The sequence below is a fragment of the Lepidochelys kempii genome, chromosome 1, assembly GCF_965140265.1.
Source record: "Lepidochelys kempii isolate rLepKem1 chromosome 1, rLepKem1.hap2, whole genome shotgun sequence".
In the NCBI taxonomy this organism is placed as follows: domain Eukaryota; kingdom Metazoa; phylum Chordata; order Testudines; family Cheloniidae; genus Lepidochelys; species Lepidochelys kempii.
Window position 1 is genome coordinate 186,835,131 of NC_133256.1, and position 18,842 is coordinate 186,853,972.

The 18,842-nt window shown below is 37.8% G+C and overlaps 1 protein-coding gene across 7 annotated transcripts in view; it reads right to left on the bottom strand.

Annotated features, from left to right (window-relative positions):
* EPHA6 (EPH receptor A6) overlaps positions 1 to 18,842 on the bottom strand; it is an 872,967-nt gene that overhangs the window by 254,003 nt on the left and 600,122 nt on the right. For all 7 annotated transcript variants that reach the window (XM_073305263.1, XM_073305254.1, XM_073305245.1 and 4 more), the window contains one exon: positions 2,888 to 3,012. In XM_073305263.1, coding sequence (XP_073161364.1) covers positions 2,888 to 3,012 — 125 coding nt within the window. The remainder of the gene's footprint in view (positions 1 to 2,887; positions 3,013 to 18,842) is intronic.

Sequence of the window (18,842 nt, forward strand, 5' to 3'; positions counted from 1 at the left end):
CCAGCAGTAGTACTGCACTGCAGAATGGTTGGTTTCTTGAAACACTTAGGTGTATACAGTTAAAGTTTTCTATATAGTAGGTTATCTTATGACACTACATATCACTATGAGCAGCACATGGCGTACACCCAGATCACTACAAATACACTTAACCCTAAAACTATACTCAACATAATTTAATCTTTTTTTGGTGATTCAGAAGGCACCTCAGGATCTTGTAGTACCTCAGAGTCATCATTGTCAACATCAATTATTATTGTAGATGTAGAAGGTGTAGGAGATTGGGCTGAATCTGTAATGACCCTATGACAAACCCTGGAAGTTGCTTTTTTGAATAAATCCCTGATATCAGCTTGCTTTCTTGTCTTCCTCCTCTTTTGCATAAAAGTAGAGTGCAGAATGTGCAATTGCATAACCTCCTGGGCAGTAAACTAGTCCCGGTTACTAGATTGAAGATTTGTATTAGGAGATATCAGAAATGCCAGTTAATAGAGTTTCTGGTTGATAAAGTGCTGGATAACACAGCTTTTACTGTAATATCGCTCTTCTGGGGTTTTAGTAACTGTACTCTGTGGAGTTTCAGGGTGAGGACAAATAGATTTTTGTAAAGGCCATACTTGTATTTGCTGGTTTTGGTATAGGAGCTTTTCTCTTCATTTCAGCGTACAATTTTGCTTTATATTTGGCCATTATACCCATTCGTTATCATGTCTGCAAAGCCTAATGTACTCCAAAGGTGCTATATAAATAACATTTCAATGGTGTTAAATAAAAACATTAATATGGCTACATCAAACACATTAAAATGGCATAAAATCAAATTTCCTATTTCAGTATCACAGTATAGCACATGATTCTAGTCTATCTTTCCAGAATCTGGCCTGCAAGAGTGGTACATGCCTGATGTTTCAGAGGAAGTTGTAACATATATCTTTTTTCCCCCTAAACAATCTTCCCACAGTTGTTGCTGCCCATGCTTGTCTCCCAGTTTGCCTTCTAATTAGTACTGCCAAAAGAGTGTTCTCCTATAGGCTATTGACAAAAGGTGCTTTGTTAAAAAATTATTGATTCAGTACAATGAGTGACTATCACAAGGCACTAAGGGCAAAATAACCACTGGGAGAAGCAATGTGCTATGCCAACAATGAATCCTCCTCCCCCCCGCCATGTGTAAGAGAAATAATTGCTTACAGTAGAAAAATACCCCTGATGCATTATAAAGGACTAGAAAAGAAAATGGTGCTTTCTATATGGGGTTGGACAGGATTTGTTTGAGGTATCTATACCTTGAAATCTTTAAACCATGATTTGAGGACTTCAATAGCTCAGACATAGGTTAGGGGTTCGTTACAAGAGTGGGTGGGTCAGATTCTGTGGCCTGCGATGTGCAGGAGATCAGACTAAACAATCATAATGGTCCCGTCTGACCTTAAAGTCTATGACGCATGTGACTCTACTGTGCAAAGGTCAACTTCCTTAGGCAGTGCTAGATTTTAGTGCCCTGTTGACATTACTAAAGAGAATTCCTGTGCCAAGTTGCTCAGTAACACTGTATTTGTCTTCAGAGTATAATGTACCAATGAGTTTGTGCAACTAAGTTTGTGCTTAAAACTTAATCTAAAACTTTGATGGGCAGATCTCTGGAATGAGCCAAAATGTTTCCTACAGTTGAATTAATCTCTTAATAGAGTAGTATTTACAGTCATATTTTTTTATTGTTGATAAATAAAACAAGTGCCAGATCAAGTCATAATAGGGAAGCAACATGGTAAAAGTTATGGAATAGATCCTTGAGGATCCCTGGAATCTGTGGATTTTCCAGGCCTCATTTGTGTGTTTATCAAATAAGATAAACAGTGTAACTTGTTTTTCAATTTGAGTAATTTCAATTGTTGGACTTTTCTCAATTCTAGCTTTAATAAAACAGCATAACTGTGCACAGAACTGCAGACTCAGAACTTCTCAGGCTGAAAAACAAGAAGCCCAGATATTTACAAAGTAAAAATATAACTCCCTTTTCCTGTCTCTGCTTTATGTCTTCCTCCTCAGGGCTCTTTTCTCCTTTCCATTCATTGTTTTGTGCTTCTTAGAAAGGGAAAAGGAAATACTATTATCTCCTTAGTTTGGCAGGTTGAGATGCAGATACCTGAAAACTCCTGGATATGTCTCAAAGCATGAAGGTACCAATTACCACAAATGTTTATTCTGCAGCAAGGCTTACTCTTCAAACTAGGGTGTGCAAATATGCACAGAATGGATGAGAGCAAAAGCAGACCCCAGTTTGTGCTTACATGCGTGCACATCTACATCTGGAGTGAGGGACGTGTGTGTGCACCTTTGCCCAAATGGGCTTGAAGATTTTGGGTCCAGACTTGTGATATGAATGTTTGTTTCTTATGTGGTTCTCATTTCTCTTTCTAATCTTAAAAACAATGCCATTTTATTTAGTCTAATATTCTCTGTTCTTTGCTAATCCTGTAGCTAGAAATGTGTACCGTGTAATTTGGCCTCAGGTTGTTGCTAAATCAGACCACAAAAAATGTAATCACAATAACATTTATCAGAATTGTATTATATCAACAATATCATGGCAGACATCAAAACACATCAAAGGGGCCACATATTTAACATTGTTTATAAACCTCACTAATGTGACACCATGAGATGTGCATATCTGTTTTCGTCTACTGTACTCAAATCTGACATAAAACAAGACAAATTAAAACATAAATAGATCAGTACAAAACAAAATTAACACTTAAACCTAATGATTGCATGTGGGGTAAAGTGAGAACAAGTTTACAAGTTAAAAAATATACAGATATTTCAATATACAACATGCTGCTCTGTAGAGTGTTATTTAGTTGATGTTCTAAGCAAGACCTACTTTCTCATAGTACTTGATCTCGTAGTCCAGAATGGCTCCATTGGGAAAGTCAGGCTCTTGCCATGAGAGGGCAATGCTGTTTTGGGAAGCCCAGTCCTTCCTTACCATACCTATCAAGGAGGGCGCTGAAAGGGAAAAAGATAACTAAGGGTTAAAGAGAAAGCACACTGTTTATCACTTTTTGACTTTACTTTCTTAGGATACTGAAAAGCAGTGACCTTTAGGCAGACGAGCATGACAGATGGAAATTCTCAGCCCAACTCAATAACCCGGAGTTAATGTTGAAAGTACATATCAGTAATTTCACGGTTAAAGTGTGGGTGTACTTTTGAGAACTGACTGAAAAATGGCAACACCTTATTCAAAAGATCTGCTCCCAGTTATACCTGCTGACTTTATAGACAAAAAATAGATTTTATTTTTTTAATTCTTGTTAGTACTACACAACCAACAAAATTAACAGAAGTGCTAGATTCTGTCCCTTCTTCAGCTACATAAACAGAATTGTTACATTCAAATCAATTGCACCTGTATAAATGTATCGATGCTGTCACAAGCACATAATCTGAAGGCAGTAGGGTTGCACTGGTACACTAAGGGCATCGTTTCAGATGCAGAACAAAAATTTATAGTTTATCTCTTACATAAGAGTAATCTGAATTGAATTCACCAGATTTCTTTATAATAAATAAGTAAATTTTATGTTTAATTTATAAATTGGGTCAAATTTATCTTTGGGTCAAAAGAAGTTAACAATTTAAAAATTCAATGCAATAAAAATTGCTATTTTTGTTAGCAAAATTTAGCCCCCCCCCCCCACAAAACCAACCTAGTACATTTTAGTAGGTAACTGAGATTATGTCATCCGCAGAATGACCAAGGATATTGTAATACACTCATTTTATGCATTTTTTCTCTCTCTGACTAGAACACAAGTGAATCTACATTTCTAGATTTCTAGTCAAATATTGGGGATTATATTTTTGGTTCTAGAATAAACTGTGTGTAGTTTTTTTAAGATTTTACCCATTTACTGACTTGCACAAAAAAGATACAGTATAAGAAATATTCTGCACAAAACTCAAATGCAGTAAAATTTTCAAGATAAAATGTATTTGTAAATAAATTAAACATTCATTTAGAAAAACGTTATTAGATTAGAGTTGTCTAAAGCACTTTTGAAAGTGAGAAAACTCACAATTAATGTTCCATATGCTATGTGAACTCTATCCTTTAAATACACCAATCCTCACATATTGTGGATACTAATTATAGCATTAAGGTCTTTAACTCATAGCTGCCCTTCCTCTGGCACAGGGAGAGTTCAGGGCAGTATTGAGAGGAAGTGTATGGTCATTGGAGTTTTGCAGCCCATTATATATGATGAATGCAGCAAAATTTGACTTGCCCTGTATATACAAGGTGGGTTCTCTGACCACTGGGTGAATGGAGTACAGTACAGTGTCAACCCATTATGTGTTTGGTGTGTAGAATATACAAGATTTTTTTTTCCTGGACTGTATTGGGAAAGCAGGAATCAGGATTGTGATATTTTCTTCATCCCAAAATATAAAACATTCTTTTTTCTAAGGAGAGGGATGAGGGGAAAACAACTGTAAAAAATGAGAGCAGGGGAAACACAACAAATAAGTTATTATATAAAACATAACACATACTCTGTGTTTTATTTCATAAGCATATTTACTCCTCAGCCATAATGGCATAAATATCATCCACATGAAAAGCTTGCAGTTCTGTAAGTAACACACAAACACAATTGAGAACTCACTTTGCTAATTAGTTGGGCCTACTACTCCCCTATATACCAACAACACTTTTGTCAACTTCTTTCTTTTAGTGCCTAGGTCTCTATTTTCAAATATGACCCAAATTGGGCATCCAACATCACCAAACACCTTAAAAATGCCTGTTTTTCAGAAAGCACTGAGTATCCACTCTCTGAAAATCAGGGCCCTTTAAATTGTCCCAGATTGAACAACCAAAAACTTAGGAACACGAAATCACTAGTCACTATTGAAAATGTAGGCCCTAGATTATTGCGAAGTTTTGACTGAACCAAATCCTTATGTCCTAAAATCAGACTCTACCGATCGTGAGCTGGCTGAACAGAAGGACAGAGTCTTTTGAAATGTTCTACTCTTCAACTTCAATTAATCATCAAGAACCTGATTTTCTGCAGTTTTTGAAATATGACTGAATTATTTATCTTGCTATTTAACAACTCCTATTCAATTTACTCCAGAAAAATTATCTGTTTTCATTATTTCAGTCCAATCAATTTAGGCCTGTTAACCAATAATAAACTGTTTGTAGAATTGATCAGCAGCTTTCACATATACTACTGTGAAAATCAGAAACCACATTATAAATTAAACACTCTGAAAACTAAAACTAAGATGAGCAGGCCAGCTCTACAAAACACTGCATTTTCAGATTTTCTACTCCCTTTCCATCGAATGTTAGATTCTACTAAATAAGCCTCTTAATAATTCATAACTTTACCCACCCACCTCTCCAATATCCAATGGCAGTTAATTCCATCCATATTCCCCTCAGTCATTCATGATTCTACCCATCATATCTCCCTCCTAGGCTTCGTGACAGATCTATAAGTTTGTTTTTCCTCCATTAATTGCCCTAGTAGAAATAACATTTTTTTATCACTTTCCCTTTTTAACTTTGGAAAGAAAGTTTCTCATTTTCAGACTGAAATAAGAATCTGTTTCTAGTAACGAACTTCCAAGTATGTTTACTTTTCATGCAAATACTTTAGTGACATTAAAAGAGTAAAAATAATCAACAAACCCCAGAATAAAAACAAACCAAAACCCAGTGGGGTTGTTCCCCACCACCCTGGAGAAAGGAAGCTATCTCTCTCTATATATATATTTATCTATCTATATCTAAATATCTATATCTATATAAATACTGTGAAAAGACCTGTTAGGTCACATCCAGAGTCCATTTCTCTGCCTGTGAGGAATTATTCTCCACAGTTCAAAAATGTAGTCTCCTCTGATATATGAAAAGCATGCAAAATGTCATGCTGCAACTAGACTTTTTAAAATCAAAAGTGGGTTTAGAAAGGAAACTATCTTAAACCTTTATCTATGAAATCTCAGAGCATGTCTACACATACCTCCAGAGTGATCGATCCAGCAGGGGTCGATTTATTGCGTCTAGTGAAGATGTGATAAATCGACCGCCAAGTCTCTCCTGTCGACTCCACCGGAGTGAGAGGTGCAGTATGTTGCCTTCAGCTATGTTTTTCATGTAGCTGAAGCTGCATAACTTAGATTGATCTCCCACCCTAGTGTAGACCAGGCCTCAGCCATGACTCCATGATACTTTTACCTTGCACAGGGCAATGCAAGCAAGAAGCAAGCAAACAAAACCTATCAAGCTATTATGCTGATAATAGAAGGCTTATAGGAAAATTCATTAAACAAGTGCTTTAAAAATACACAGTATAAAACATTAACACAATATAAGCCTAATTTTTCCCTAGAGATAGACATATAAATCTCTTAATGAAAATGACAATTGTGTACATGTATTTAAGGGCAGAATTTGACCCTAATACAATTATTTTTAAGGTAAGATCAACTCATCCAGCTGTTATATGCAACAAGGAAGCAGCAGCCTGAGATGAACAGGGACTATCTAGAGGAAAACATGCTAGCAAATACTATTGTGATGATGGCCATCCTCGTCTTTTGCTATTATATTTTTCTCTATGTGCCCCTCAAATTGTGAGCAAAAACTCTTTTAACGTACAACGTATGGTTGATTATTATTTGGTGTCTACTTTTCAAACTCATGCAGCAATTTGTGTTGCTTTTCAACCTGAGTTCACTGAAGTAACTATTATGCTTCACCCAATGAGTGTCAAATCACAGCCTTGGTTGAAGAGATTATCATCTCAAATGTTCCGTGTGTGAAGTAGTCTGTCCCTTCTCTCTTTGAAACAGCTCAGCAGCAAAATAACAAAACAAAGTGTCTTCAGCTCCCTCCCAAGCCAATGCTTATCCTGACTTGCAATGTTGAAAATTCTATACCTTGGACAAAGGAGCTTGTACATTATTGATCTGGGTCACTGCTAGTATTGTGCCTTGTAAATCAAAATGTATTTAAGATGCATATACTGCTGTGGTATTTTATTCCTGAGTTAGGGTGTTGAGCATCAAAATTGTTCATCCCCCAAATCCCTACATTTAGCGAAACAAACAAGTAGGCCCATCATTAACTGTTTCTGATAAGTTCAGAGAGAGAGATGATCCTGTCATATAAAGATTCTTTCCGTATTTCAGGGGACACAATGACTTAGACAAGAAAGAAAACTCACAGTTATAAATTCATTCTACAAAAAAAACAAAAAAAAAAGGAACAAACCAAAACAAGTGATACAACAATGAGCTCAGTTCAATTATGATTTCTTTAGCTCTCAACAAAAAATAACACTTTCTACAAGAGAGTAATCTTCTTGTAGGGACTGCTCCTCTCTAGAAAAGTTAAAACAGAAGTTAATTAAACCCCAAAGTAATAGGTAATTCTTCACAACTTGGAAATTTAAGACCAGGTGAATCCTGTATGTCATTTATAACCTGTTTTGTTTATCTCTAATGTCAAAGGTAAATTATTCTGGCTAGTCTTTTGGAATTCAGTACTGTGGGAGAGTTTTTAATTCAGTTACCTGATGAAGCCATGCAAATGAATTTGCTTAACATCTTAACATGTCTTTTAACCCACCGTTTAATGGCTGCATTTTCCCGCCTTTGGTGCTGGACTGAAGGATGCATTCCAGATCTTGGACTCATTGCTGTTCTTTGCTTTGTATGGAAGCTTCTTTGTGCCATCTGGTCTCAGTATTTCCCTGTTTCTGTAATGGATTACTTGAATTGCAGTGAGTCATCTTCTATGTTCTTAGATTTTTCATTCTTTCTGTATTCATTTCTTCATAATTTCCCTTTTGCACTGTGTTAATGAGTATTTGTTCTTTATTTCAGAGCAAGTTTATTTTGTTGTAAAATGCATTATTTTTAAGGTTTTTTATTCATTTTCTCATGGAGTACATGGAAGATGGAGAATATTCCTTTAAAGGATTTGTTTGTAAGATATTGGGGCTTGCCACTTCTCCACTGACTCATCTCCTTATGGTTTGTTTCAGTTATCTATGACCCTCTCTCTTGGGTATAGATACCTCAGATCTCTGAAGCTTTATTTTTCCCTTCAGACCATTTTTTTTTATTTTCCAGTTTTCTGTTCCACAAAGTTTAGGAGTATGTAAAAAGCTCTTTTGAATCAGTATAAACAAGCACAATATCTAGAAAATTCTCTTTGGCTTTTTTAAATATAGTACTTTTAAAGTTTGTTATAATAATCTTTGCAAAGTAGTTTCTTCTAGTAACCCTTCAGAACTCTTACATATTACAAAATTCAATGGGGAACTTGCATAAGTACAAACAATTTCTAAGTTCATCTGCATACACTATATCAGGGGTTGGCAACCTTTCAGAATTGGTGTGCTGAGTCTTCATTTATTCACCCTAATTTAAGGTTTTGCGTGCCAGTAATACATTTTAACAGTTTTAGAAGGTCTCTATCTATAAGTCTATATTATGTAACTAAACTATTGTTGTATGTAAGTAAACAAGGTTTTTAAAATGTTTAAGAAGCTTCATTTAAAATTAAATTAAAATGCAGATCTTATCAGTTTAGTGCAGTGGTTCTTAACCTGGGGTGCACGCACCCCCTGGGGGGGTGCAAGATGCCCTTTCAGGGGTGTGAGACATTTGAGATTTTTTTAGAAGGTAAATCATCGAAAACACAAATTAAGCACAGACACATAAGTACAACTACTTTGTTTCATCAAACCTATGTATTTATTTACATTATACATTTTTTAACAATTGCTGTAATATACAAAGTTTTTAAGTTTTCAAGTTTTTAAGCTAATTGTAGTGTAATTTTTGATAAGGGGTGAGAGAACATATTTTGAGAACTCCAGACCGTCAGCGGGCTGAGCGGAGCTGGGTGTAGTGTATTAAATTGATCCCCATAAGAATGTGCAATTTACAGTGGACTACTTACGGCTGCCAGTCTTGATGCTCTGAGTGGCATGGTAAGGGGAAGAGGAATGGGGTAGTTGGATAGGCGTGGGAGTCTCAGGGGGCCTGTCAGGGGTTGGGGGTGTAGCGAGGGGTCCGGGCAATCAGGGGATAGGGAGCAGGGGGGCTTGGATGGGGGGGTGGAGTCCCGGGGGTGGTGGTTGAGGGGGGTACCGGGTGGGGGTGGTCAGGAGACAAGAAGCAGGGGAGTTTGGATGGGTGAAGGGTTCTGAGGGGTGCAGTCAGGGGGAAGGGAGTCCCGGGAGGGGGTAGTCAGGGGACAAGGAGCGGGGTGGGGATTGGATGGGTCAGGAGTTATGAGGGGGACAGTCAGGGGGTGGGAAGTGGGCCGGCTGTTTGGGGAGGCACAGCCTTCCCTACCCTGGTGTAGTCTATTAAATTTCTCCCTTTAGGAATATGCTCCTTACGGTGTACTACTTACGGCTGCCAGTCCTGGTGCTCCGCAAGTAGCACATTCCTACAGGGAGAAATGTAATACACTACACCAGCGGACAGAACCCCAGACCAGCGGCGGGCTGCCGGTCTGGGGTTCCATCCACCGGCTCTTGCCAGCCGGGGTCGCGGCCGCTGCCGGGTTCAGTTCACCCAGGCTGGCAATACGCTGAGTGGGGTTGGTGGCTGGCACCCTGGCTGGCAGCAGCGTCCCACGAAAAATCGGCTCACGTGCTGCCTTTGGCACGCATTCCACAGGTTTGCTGACCCCTGCACTATATCATCTCTCTATTTATATTTGTATATATTTATATATTTTATATATATATAAAATGTATGATCAAGTAGAAGGGGAGCTGGCAGTCACCCTTATATTTAAATTGCCTAACACTTTCCATTATAAAAGATTTTTACCACATTTTCAGAAACTAACATTTCTATTGTATTGTATTGCAGCAGGCCTTTCAAATTCACAGGGGGAAAAACCCTGAGGCCAGAGATGTGCCTTTTGCCCATCCCATGACACTCTATTCAGGTCTGGCTAAATTATAAGGTTCTGAAAATCACCGTTTCCCATTTTTGGCTTGCACTGCTGAGCATAATTGTAGCATCATTCCAAAATTCCTGAACATTCTCAAGCTGGACTCCTGATGTCCCAGCAGCAGGAGAAGCATACAGTGCTTAGGGAAATCACAGGGAATAGAAAGCCTAGCTGCTGATGGAGCAGCTGTAAGAGCAAGGGGGAGAGTAAACAGAGCTGTGCCATGCCCCTCACTGACCAGGCTGAAGACCCTGCACATGGCTCCAGTGGAGTCCTGATCTTCTGTGGGTGCAACACATGAGGTAGGAAACCCCGCCTCCCCCACTTCTCAGGGGCAAGCCAAGAGATCCAGGAGCAAACACAAATACAAATAATAAATAAATAAGAATCAAGAAAACCTGAGTTCTTGACTCACTTCCGACAGATGTTGATAATTATATATGCGTCACAACTCTTATTATTAAATATCAACCTACACCTCACTGGGAGATCATGTAAGCTGGGAATAAAGCCCAGTTAGGGGCAGCCCAAATCCCATATATTTAGTCACACTGCCTCTCAGGAAGAACCTGTCGTATCTCTGTCCTTGCCTAAACTCTCAGTACAATGGGGCTATTGAGTGAATTTGGCATGAATAAGTAACACACCCTGTTATGCTGCATCCTCTAGTGGCTGGTTTACAGAGAATAACAGCCTTCTCCTACTGCCTGCTAATATAGTTCTTTATCTCAAGTGGTAAATGTCTGCGCTGCAGATTTTGCCCCTCTGTATCTCCCCCCAAGTAAATTAAATTAAAAAGCCATTAAAATGTATTTAGGTTGCAAAGCAAAGCACCTGAAAGTTAGGAAATGCCAGTATTGAGCTTGCCTGTGCAATCTTAATTCTGGCCCTTAATGTAATATGTGTTATGTTATGGTCTTCATTATATAATAACATGCTATTTTTTTCCTCAGGACGCCTGCCTCATTCAGAGCACAAGATGAACTGTGCTCAGTGAATAACACAGCCATTCTATTTTCCTTTTTATTCTTTTAATGATATATAAGCTAAAATGCTTTCCCTACCTAGTGGAGAAAGGACCTTGGTAAGCCCTACTGGTGGAGGCAATCAGTCTGTTTCTGAATTCCTCCCCACCTTCAGCTCAAGGAAGATCTTAAGGATGGCAAACTAAGCAGACTATTATCCACTTTGGAGCCTGGCAGACCTGAATCCTCCTGGTTCCTTATTAGCTCCTGCCTGTCTTTCCTACATGGCATCTCTGGTGGCAGGAGACACTGTGTGTACAAAGCATTACATCGGCATAGTCTGTGCCAAGCCCAGGTGTGAGGTCAGTTTTATATAATGGGAAAGGAGGACATACTTTAACATCAAGCAAAGATAATAGTTTCCTTTTGTTGGGGACCAATGCTTTGGAGGGGTGAGGGATGGCTATGGGGACTAATCTGAGTGGCCTTTGGCTTTGAGTCTGTTGTGGCCAGAGAGAAAAAGAAAAAGATTTTATTGCTAAGTATAGAATGGTTTTGGTTATTGATATCATATGATATGTTTATGGAATAAGTTAAAAGTTGCAGACATTCATTTTATCCAGGAAATTGAGTGTAGAGTCCTTATTTTCAACCAAATGTTGTAGAGAATAATCTAAACACATCTATGTGTAAAAAACATCTAGTAGATGTGATAGGAACTTGGACAAAGAAAACATAAAATAAGTACTGCTCCTTTGGGTGATATTTTTTCCCTTAATAGCAATTCAAGAAAGGGCTATTTGTATTTTCAGATCATCTTCTGTAAAACACTGATAATATTAGACTGAAAAACAACAACTGGTCTAGATGAGAACCTGTGTGGGTAGAGTAAAAAAATAGGAATACCTGGTTCCTTGATAAACAGCTTTTACATCTGGATACCTACAATTACAGATGACTAAATGGTACCATAAATGAATGTGACATACAACTGCTAAGTATAAATCATGGTATCCTGCAACCCTGATATTTTTCTGGACAAAAATAAAAATTGTGTACCTTTTCAGTTACTGGAAAACACAATTATCCTTGTCCGATACATCTTAATCTAGATTTCTGTAACTGGATTAGAATTTATGAAATTTGACACTAAGTAAAGTGTTATCTCATACATGGCAATAAATGGAGTTGGAGGTTGTATTCATAGCATAGCACTTGGGAAAAAACATTATGGTGCACCGCAGGAAAACTATTGATTTTACTTCTGATTCTGAACAGTCTATAAGGAAAATGTAATGAGCAATAAAAATATGTTTTCTAAAGGGAGACATTTCATCTTAGCAACGGACCTGGAAGTACTGAAACCAAATTTCCTCATCAAAAGTGCAGTGTTCAGTATAATTAACACTGGAAATATATGTACTTTAAATACCATTAGTAGTTCTATGGGACAGTTGCAATTTTAGAAAAAAAAATCTTTGCTTTGGCTTTTGAGTCCATTTGTTTTGATCCTTCGTTGTAGAAACAGACCCAGAGGAAGGAAGGAAGGAAGGAAGGAAGATCATCTCAGAGCTGCGCTTTATATCTAGCTCTGCGTGGAGTTCCTGTATGATCTTGGATAAGTTATTTAATCTTTGTGCCTTGGTTCCCCAAACGTAAGATGGGGATAACTTTAATATTAGTTGGGTGTGGTGAGGATACATTCATTAATGTTTGTGAAGGGCCTGCATACTATGAGTAATGGGGGTTATGTAAGTAGATAATCTAGTAAAGATTTAGTTTTTATTAAACTGCTCTACATAAACAACAGCTCTTTATATATTTTAAAGAATACAACATGGCATCACCAGAACTGAAACATCTTTTGGTTTACACTGAATTAAATGAGGATTATTTTTCGTATTATAGAAGGCACAGAGAGTCTCTTATCTTGATAAGCACTTCAGTGGTAATTCAGAATTATAGTGCTTGGGGGATATACTAGTACTAACCTTAGAGTTCAAAGTTGAATTTGAAGGTTTACTGACACAGCACTACAGCTATCAAATTCACACATTTGGGATGAAAAACAATGTTTTGCTTTATTTTCTAATACTACTTGCATAAAAGTTAGCATGCTAAAGACAGCATTACATTGTGTTCACAAGCAGTGCTTCATTAATTGAAAAATATACCAATACCAGCATGTGGTAATTATGATTTCCCCCTCCCCCATTTCAAGTTATTGTTCTCTTGCCATTTTCCTTTGTCCAGAAATGGTAAAGGGAAGCCAGATGAACATAATTCTATGGTTCAAAAGTGGATTCTGCTGCATTACTCTGGGAAAGAAGTTCTGATAGATTCAAAACTTCTCTCTCATCCAAGCTAAATTGTGGACTTGACCAGTTTTTTCAAACCTCATCTATAAATAGATCTTTTCTCCCTTTATCTCCTAGGATCAATAACAGATAAGAGAAAAATTGACCAAATGCTGTAATTTATACACCGTAAAATATTGCTGCACCATTTGTTTTCTATAACTTATACTGTTGTACATTGCATAGCAAGCAGGAGACTGCCAGTTGCTCATTGCATCTTACTAATGACTTGAGGACATAAGCAGGAGTTATGTGTTTGCAGAGAAGCTCCTCTAAAGTTGCACTGGACTGTGTACTAATTTGCAGACATTAAAACAAAACAAAAAAAGCCAATTTTATGTATTTTATTTCTGAAAATGCCTAAACAACAGTAACTGGAAAAATCATATCAATATTTTCCATAAACATATGTTTTAAATGTTACTGTATATTCTCTGCATGTTTGAGATACTCATAACAAGTTCAATTCAAACAAGCTTAGAGGAGTTGTAACCCTCTGTCATGGCATTGTGGTTGCCCTGTATCGCCCCCTGCTGGCCATGTGTGGCACTGCCAGCACTCCCTGCCTCAGTTTCTCTCCCCAGGGTGGATCTCCTTGGCTTACCAGACACCAGTCTGTTCTGGAGATGGGGTTTAGCCCTCCAGCCAAATCACAATCAAGCCTAACCGTTCCTGGGTAGCAAACTGAAAGTCCCAACAAACAAAAAGGTTCCTCTGCCTTTTGGGGGCTTCTCTTCAGTCCACCCTCTAGGTCCCATTCCCAGCCCCTTTCTGGGCTATCTTTATAGAGTGCTTAGCCCCCAGCCTGGTTTGCTAGAGTACCATTCCCAGCCCCTTCTGGGCTCCATTGCTTGCATCCTTCCCTGCTCTGGTATAGAGCACTGGGACTGAAGCTGGTTCTCCTGAACTACCCTTTCCCCTTCAGACCCTAGCTCAGGGCCTTCCACAGAAGCCTACCTGCTCCCTGTCATTCCAACTCCAGACTGATCTCATTCTCAGTCCTTTTATAAGGCCCAGGCATCCATTAATCTATCACCTGACGTTCCTTAATCCCACCCCCTGCAGGCTGGGAAACAACTAATTAATTGTGGCACAGGTATGTCTGGCCCCATTTCCCCTGAAAGGGACCAGTCACTCCACGATACCCTTCAGGAGCAATACATAAAAGACCCATGCCAAACTAAAAACGAGCCACACAAAAATATGTCCTAGTAGTAAATTTCAAAAAGCATTGCTTTCAAAACTGATATCTGAGCACAAACCAATTTACAAATTTAGTGCAAAAGGGTCCCCCAACACAACCCACTGCTTCCATTAGTGGCACAGCTGGCTGATGCCAGCTGAGAGTGCATGGCAGTGGAAACTGCATCATGTGAGGCTCCTTCTTTTGCTCTTAACCCTAAACCCTGTTGTTACAATTGGTCTATAACTTTAGCCTACTTAGGAGTTTACTAGGGAAAGTAGGTCAAGATATTTTCAATAAAGTATGTCATAAATAGGTGCAAGAAGACCAGATAAAGAAACTGAATTAGTGCAAACAAAAATGGCCTATTGATATGACTGAAAGATTATGTTGAGAATGAACTTCATAAATAAGAAAATGTGAGAAGTTATCTATGCCAAATTAGGGCTTGTGGAAATGGATTTAATTGGTGAATGAAATAATGAGGGGATGAACTATGCCACTCATTTCCCCCCCTTTTGGAGGACTTAAAAGGAGACTTTGAGAAAATATCATGGCTTTCCAGTTCATCTCATATTCTTCTAACCCCCAGACAGAAGGAACGAACCAGACCAAAGGATTTTCTTCCCAAGGCGGCCTGCTGTTGTTTAAGGAACTTTGTTTTCACCTGAGCGTCCTAAAAGTCAGCATATAATGACATCCAGTTATCAGTCCATCAATGGGGATACCTAATGGTCAGCACTGCAGAGGCATGTAAGATCCTGTTCTGTCTCCCTTCCTTTTGGTGTTACTTTCTCTCACACTATTTTTTCCCTCATATCCTATCTCTCACTCTCTCAGCTTTTGAATAGATTCTGAAATCAACTGCACTGCACAGATTACCACAACTAGATGAAATTGCCCATTCAGCCCTGCCTGGTCTGAGGAGAAAGGACCCAAAAAAATGACATCCCTGACCAGAATGTGAGCCTGTGTCCATGCAACAGGTGCCATGGCCAACCTGCCAGCCTAAAGCATCCATTCGTCACTGACAAGATACCTTGTGTTCCAAAGACACCAACAAAAGCCACATTTCCCCCACCTGTTCTATCATGTCTCTCCACCACTTTGTATCTGTGTTAAAAATAGTAGAAGTGAATGCATATGATGAATGAGAGTAAAATTAACTCTTTCCTTTTCATCAAAGAAAGGTTGTTGGGGAAAACAAGAGACTTTGATATATTATCTCTAGAAGGAGAGAGACTTCAATAGGTTTTAATTGTTTGTTTTTGTATAATTATTCAATTTCAGTGTCAATGACTGTTTTGATTTATTGCTTGATCAATAACTTTTGATTTTGGAATGAATGCTTTTGGGTGTTTGCCAAGAAACTGAGTAAACCAGGATCTGTGTAGAAACCACCCCAAACCACTGTATCGTTGTTTTAATGTTGCACAATGAAAGAGTTTATAACATCTATCACTCTTTTGACCCTTGGGATTAATACAATAACGTTTCCACAAAGGGGTTACTTTTGTATGTTGGGAAAAGGATCCAGTCAGGCTCCGTAGGATTATTTCCCAAACTAGTTTGTACTTTAAGTAGCAGAGCTAACAAACTGGGGCTTGATCCTTCAACCCTTAATTATGAAAGTAGTTCTTACTCATGTGAATTAGTCGCACTGAGTTACAGTAGGACTATTGGTACATAAATTGCAAGACTGAATCATCCTCCTAATGTTACCTTGTAATTTGTATAAGTTTACTGAAAATAGAATTTGAGATTACAAAGGCATAATTTATTACAGCAAGGTGTCATTATGGAAGCAGTTTAATAAGTAAACCTCATTCAGCACAGCCACTTCATGGTCAAACGACAACCAAATTGCTGTGCAGAATTTCCTATTGTTAAATTGGTCTTCGAAGTTTGAAATGAAATAAACAAGAAAATAAGCATTAGCAAATCTTTAAACTTTCCCCTTCATTATTTGCTGCTTATACTGGTACATACAAAAACCAAAATATAATGTACATTCATTTAAGCAACCCCCACCCTATTCTTGTATACATCAAAACATGCTAGTCTATTGAATTGTAGGTCATCTTCTGTCAAACAATACTATATAGGTCCAAAAGAAGCTTTTACTTTAGCAAGGAAATCATGAATATTTTATCTGAATATCTTCTCTTAACCTGCTGTAAAAGCTGTGTTTGTTGACATTTGCTGAGAATGTCAGAGTGAGTTATTGTAATTTAAAATCTTCAGTTAATATGCGTAAGTGCATGTAGGCACATTGGCCATTGATTTAAAATATGTCATCCTAACAATTTCCCCAAAATATTTCTTTTTACATGGTATTTTAAAAATCAACAATATATTATATACATTTGACTTTATGAAGTAATTTATTTACATCAGAAATAAATAAAGCAAACTAATGCCAAGGCAATTGTAAGACTTCTCTGGTATGGTTTTCATTATTGTAAAACTGATTATCTTGTGTTCTTCTCTATTTGGTGATATTTCCAAATGCAGCCTAATAATGACTGCTTATGGTGTTTTTTAAGTTTAATGTGCATACCTATGCACAAAAAGCATAAGCATTTCTGAAACTATTGCCTACAGGATTGGATAGCTCACAAGACTCACAAAGAACTCGTTCAAATCAATGGGTTACTGTACATGTGGAAGTGTTTCTCACTGTCAGTGAGTAAAATGAGTCAGAGTTGTTACCATCTAATGCTAGTTAGGTGGCCTTTGTGAAATGAAGGAGCTGCCCAAATTCAGTTTCTAGCCAAACAGTATCCATATCAAATTTGGCAATACTCAGTACCCGGTGGACAGTATTAGCACAGAAGCCTAAGACAGAATGGAACAAGGCAGAGGTAAGTTTTAGATGTACCAGCACCCTAGGCAATGTCTTCTTTTGATACCCCGGCTCCCAGTTTCCTCCTGAGTAAACAAAGTTTAACACCAGGTCCTCAATTTAACAAATGGGTGACGAGGACTGGCATCGCTGGCAGAGTGGAGGTGGGCATCAATATCTCGATTGTTTATGAGATGATAGAAAAGGCAGAGATAGATTATGACGGGCCATAAAAGCCCAATATATTACTATGTGTAGTACAGCTGAGTGTTTTCTCTGCCAATATGCTGTTATACACAAACTTGTAACTCTCAAAGACTGTTCTAGCCAATTCTAGGGACTGATGATACATGGGGAAAGATGTCAGGACTAAGCATTTCACACATACCTCATCATAATGGCTTACAATAGCTTTTAGCTATGGACACTGCACTGAAGTGGAGAAAATGAAATCATCAATGCACAGAGACTTCACAAGTGGAATCCTGGCTACATGTGAAAATGCCCATTGTCTTCAATGGGGCTAGAATTTCACTCCACAAGTGCAGTGTAACTGTGACACTACATTGGAATCTTACATAGATTATGTTTTTTAAACATACAAAATTGGTTTGAACATTGTAAACATTTTCTACGTGTCTTCTCTTACTAAAAAATGTTTGCTTACTTCCTACAGATTTTAAATGACTAACACAAATACTTTGAAATTATTATTTTCATGCACAAATTGGCAATTGGATACAGTTTATGGAGCATGAATGAGCTGACACTTGCAAACAGCAGGGTTTTTAGGCAGCATCGGTTTAAAAGGAATAAATCTTTTCACACATACTAGATTACTTTTTAATAGAATTACAAAATTAGTGGATGAGGAGAATGTTGCAGCCGTAATATACCTGGATTTTAGTAAAACATTTGATATCATGTCATGAAATCTTAACTGAAAAATTAATTATAACTGTTTTGGATAAAACTACTATTGTGTGGATTGAAAACAAGCTAAACAACCATAAAGAAGGGTTAATAAAGGGCAATTTATCAGGCTGGAGTGAAGTGTCCTATGGGGCACCAAAGAGATTGGTATTATTTAACATTTAATTAATAATCTTAAAGAAGGGAAAACTTCAAATAGTGAAATTCATGAAAGACACTAATGTGGAGAGAGTTGAGAAGGTTGGTGAGGAAGAACAAGAATACAAGGTGACTGAGAAAGATCAGATCCATATGTTAACAATAAAAATGGACATCAACTTGGAAAAATGCAAGCTAAAATATTTGAAGTAAATAATCCAAAATAAATGGAGGGGAAAAAATCCTGGTAAATAATAATCTGAAATAGATCCAGAGATGATAATGGACATTACTAGAAGGATATTGACCAATTGGAAAAAGGAAAAATAAAGCAAGCAGTATGGGACTCAAAGGATTAACTCATGAGGAAAGGTTAAGAGCAAAATATGTATCACTTCACAGAAAGGAGAAA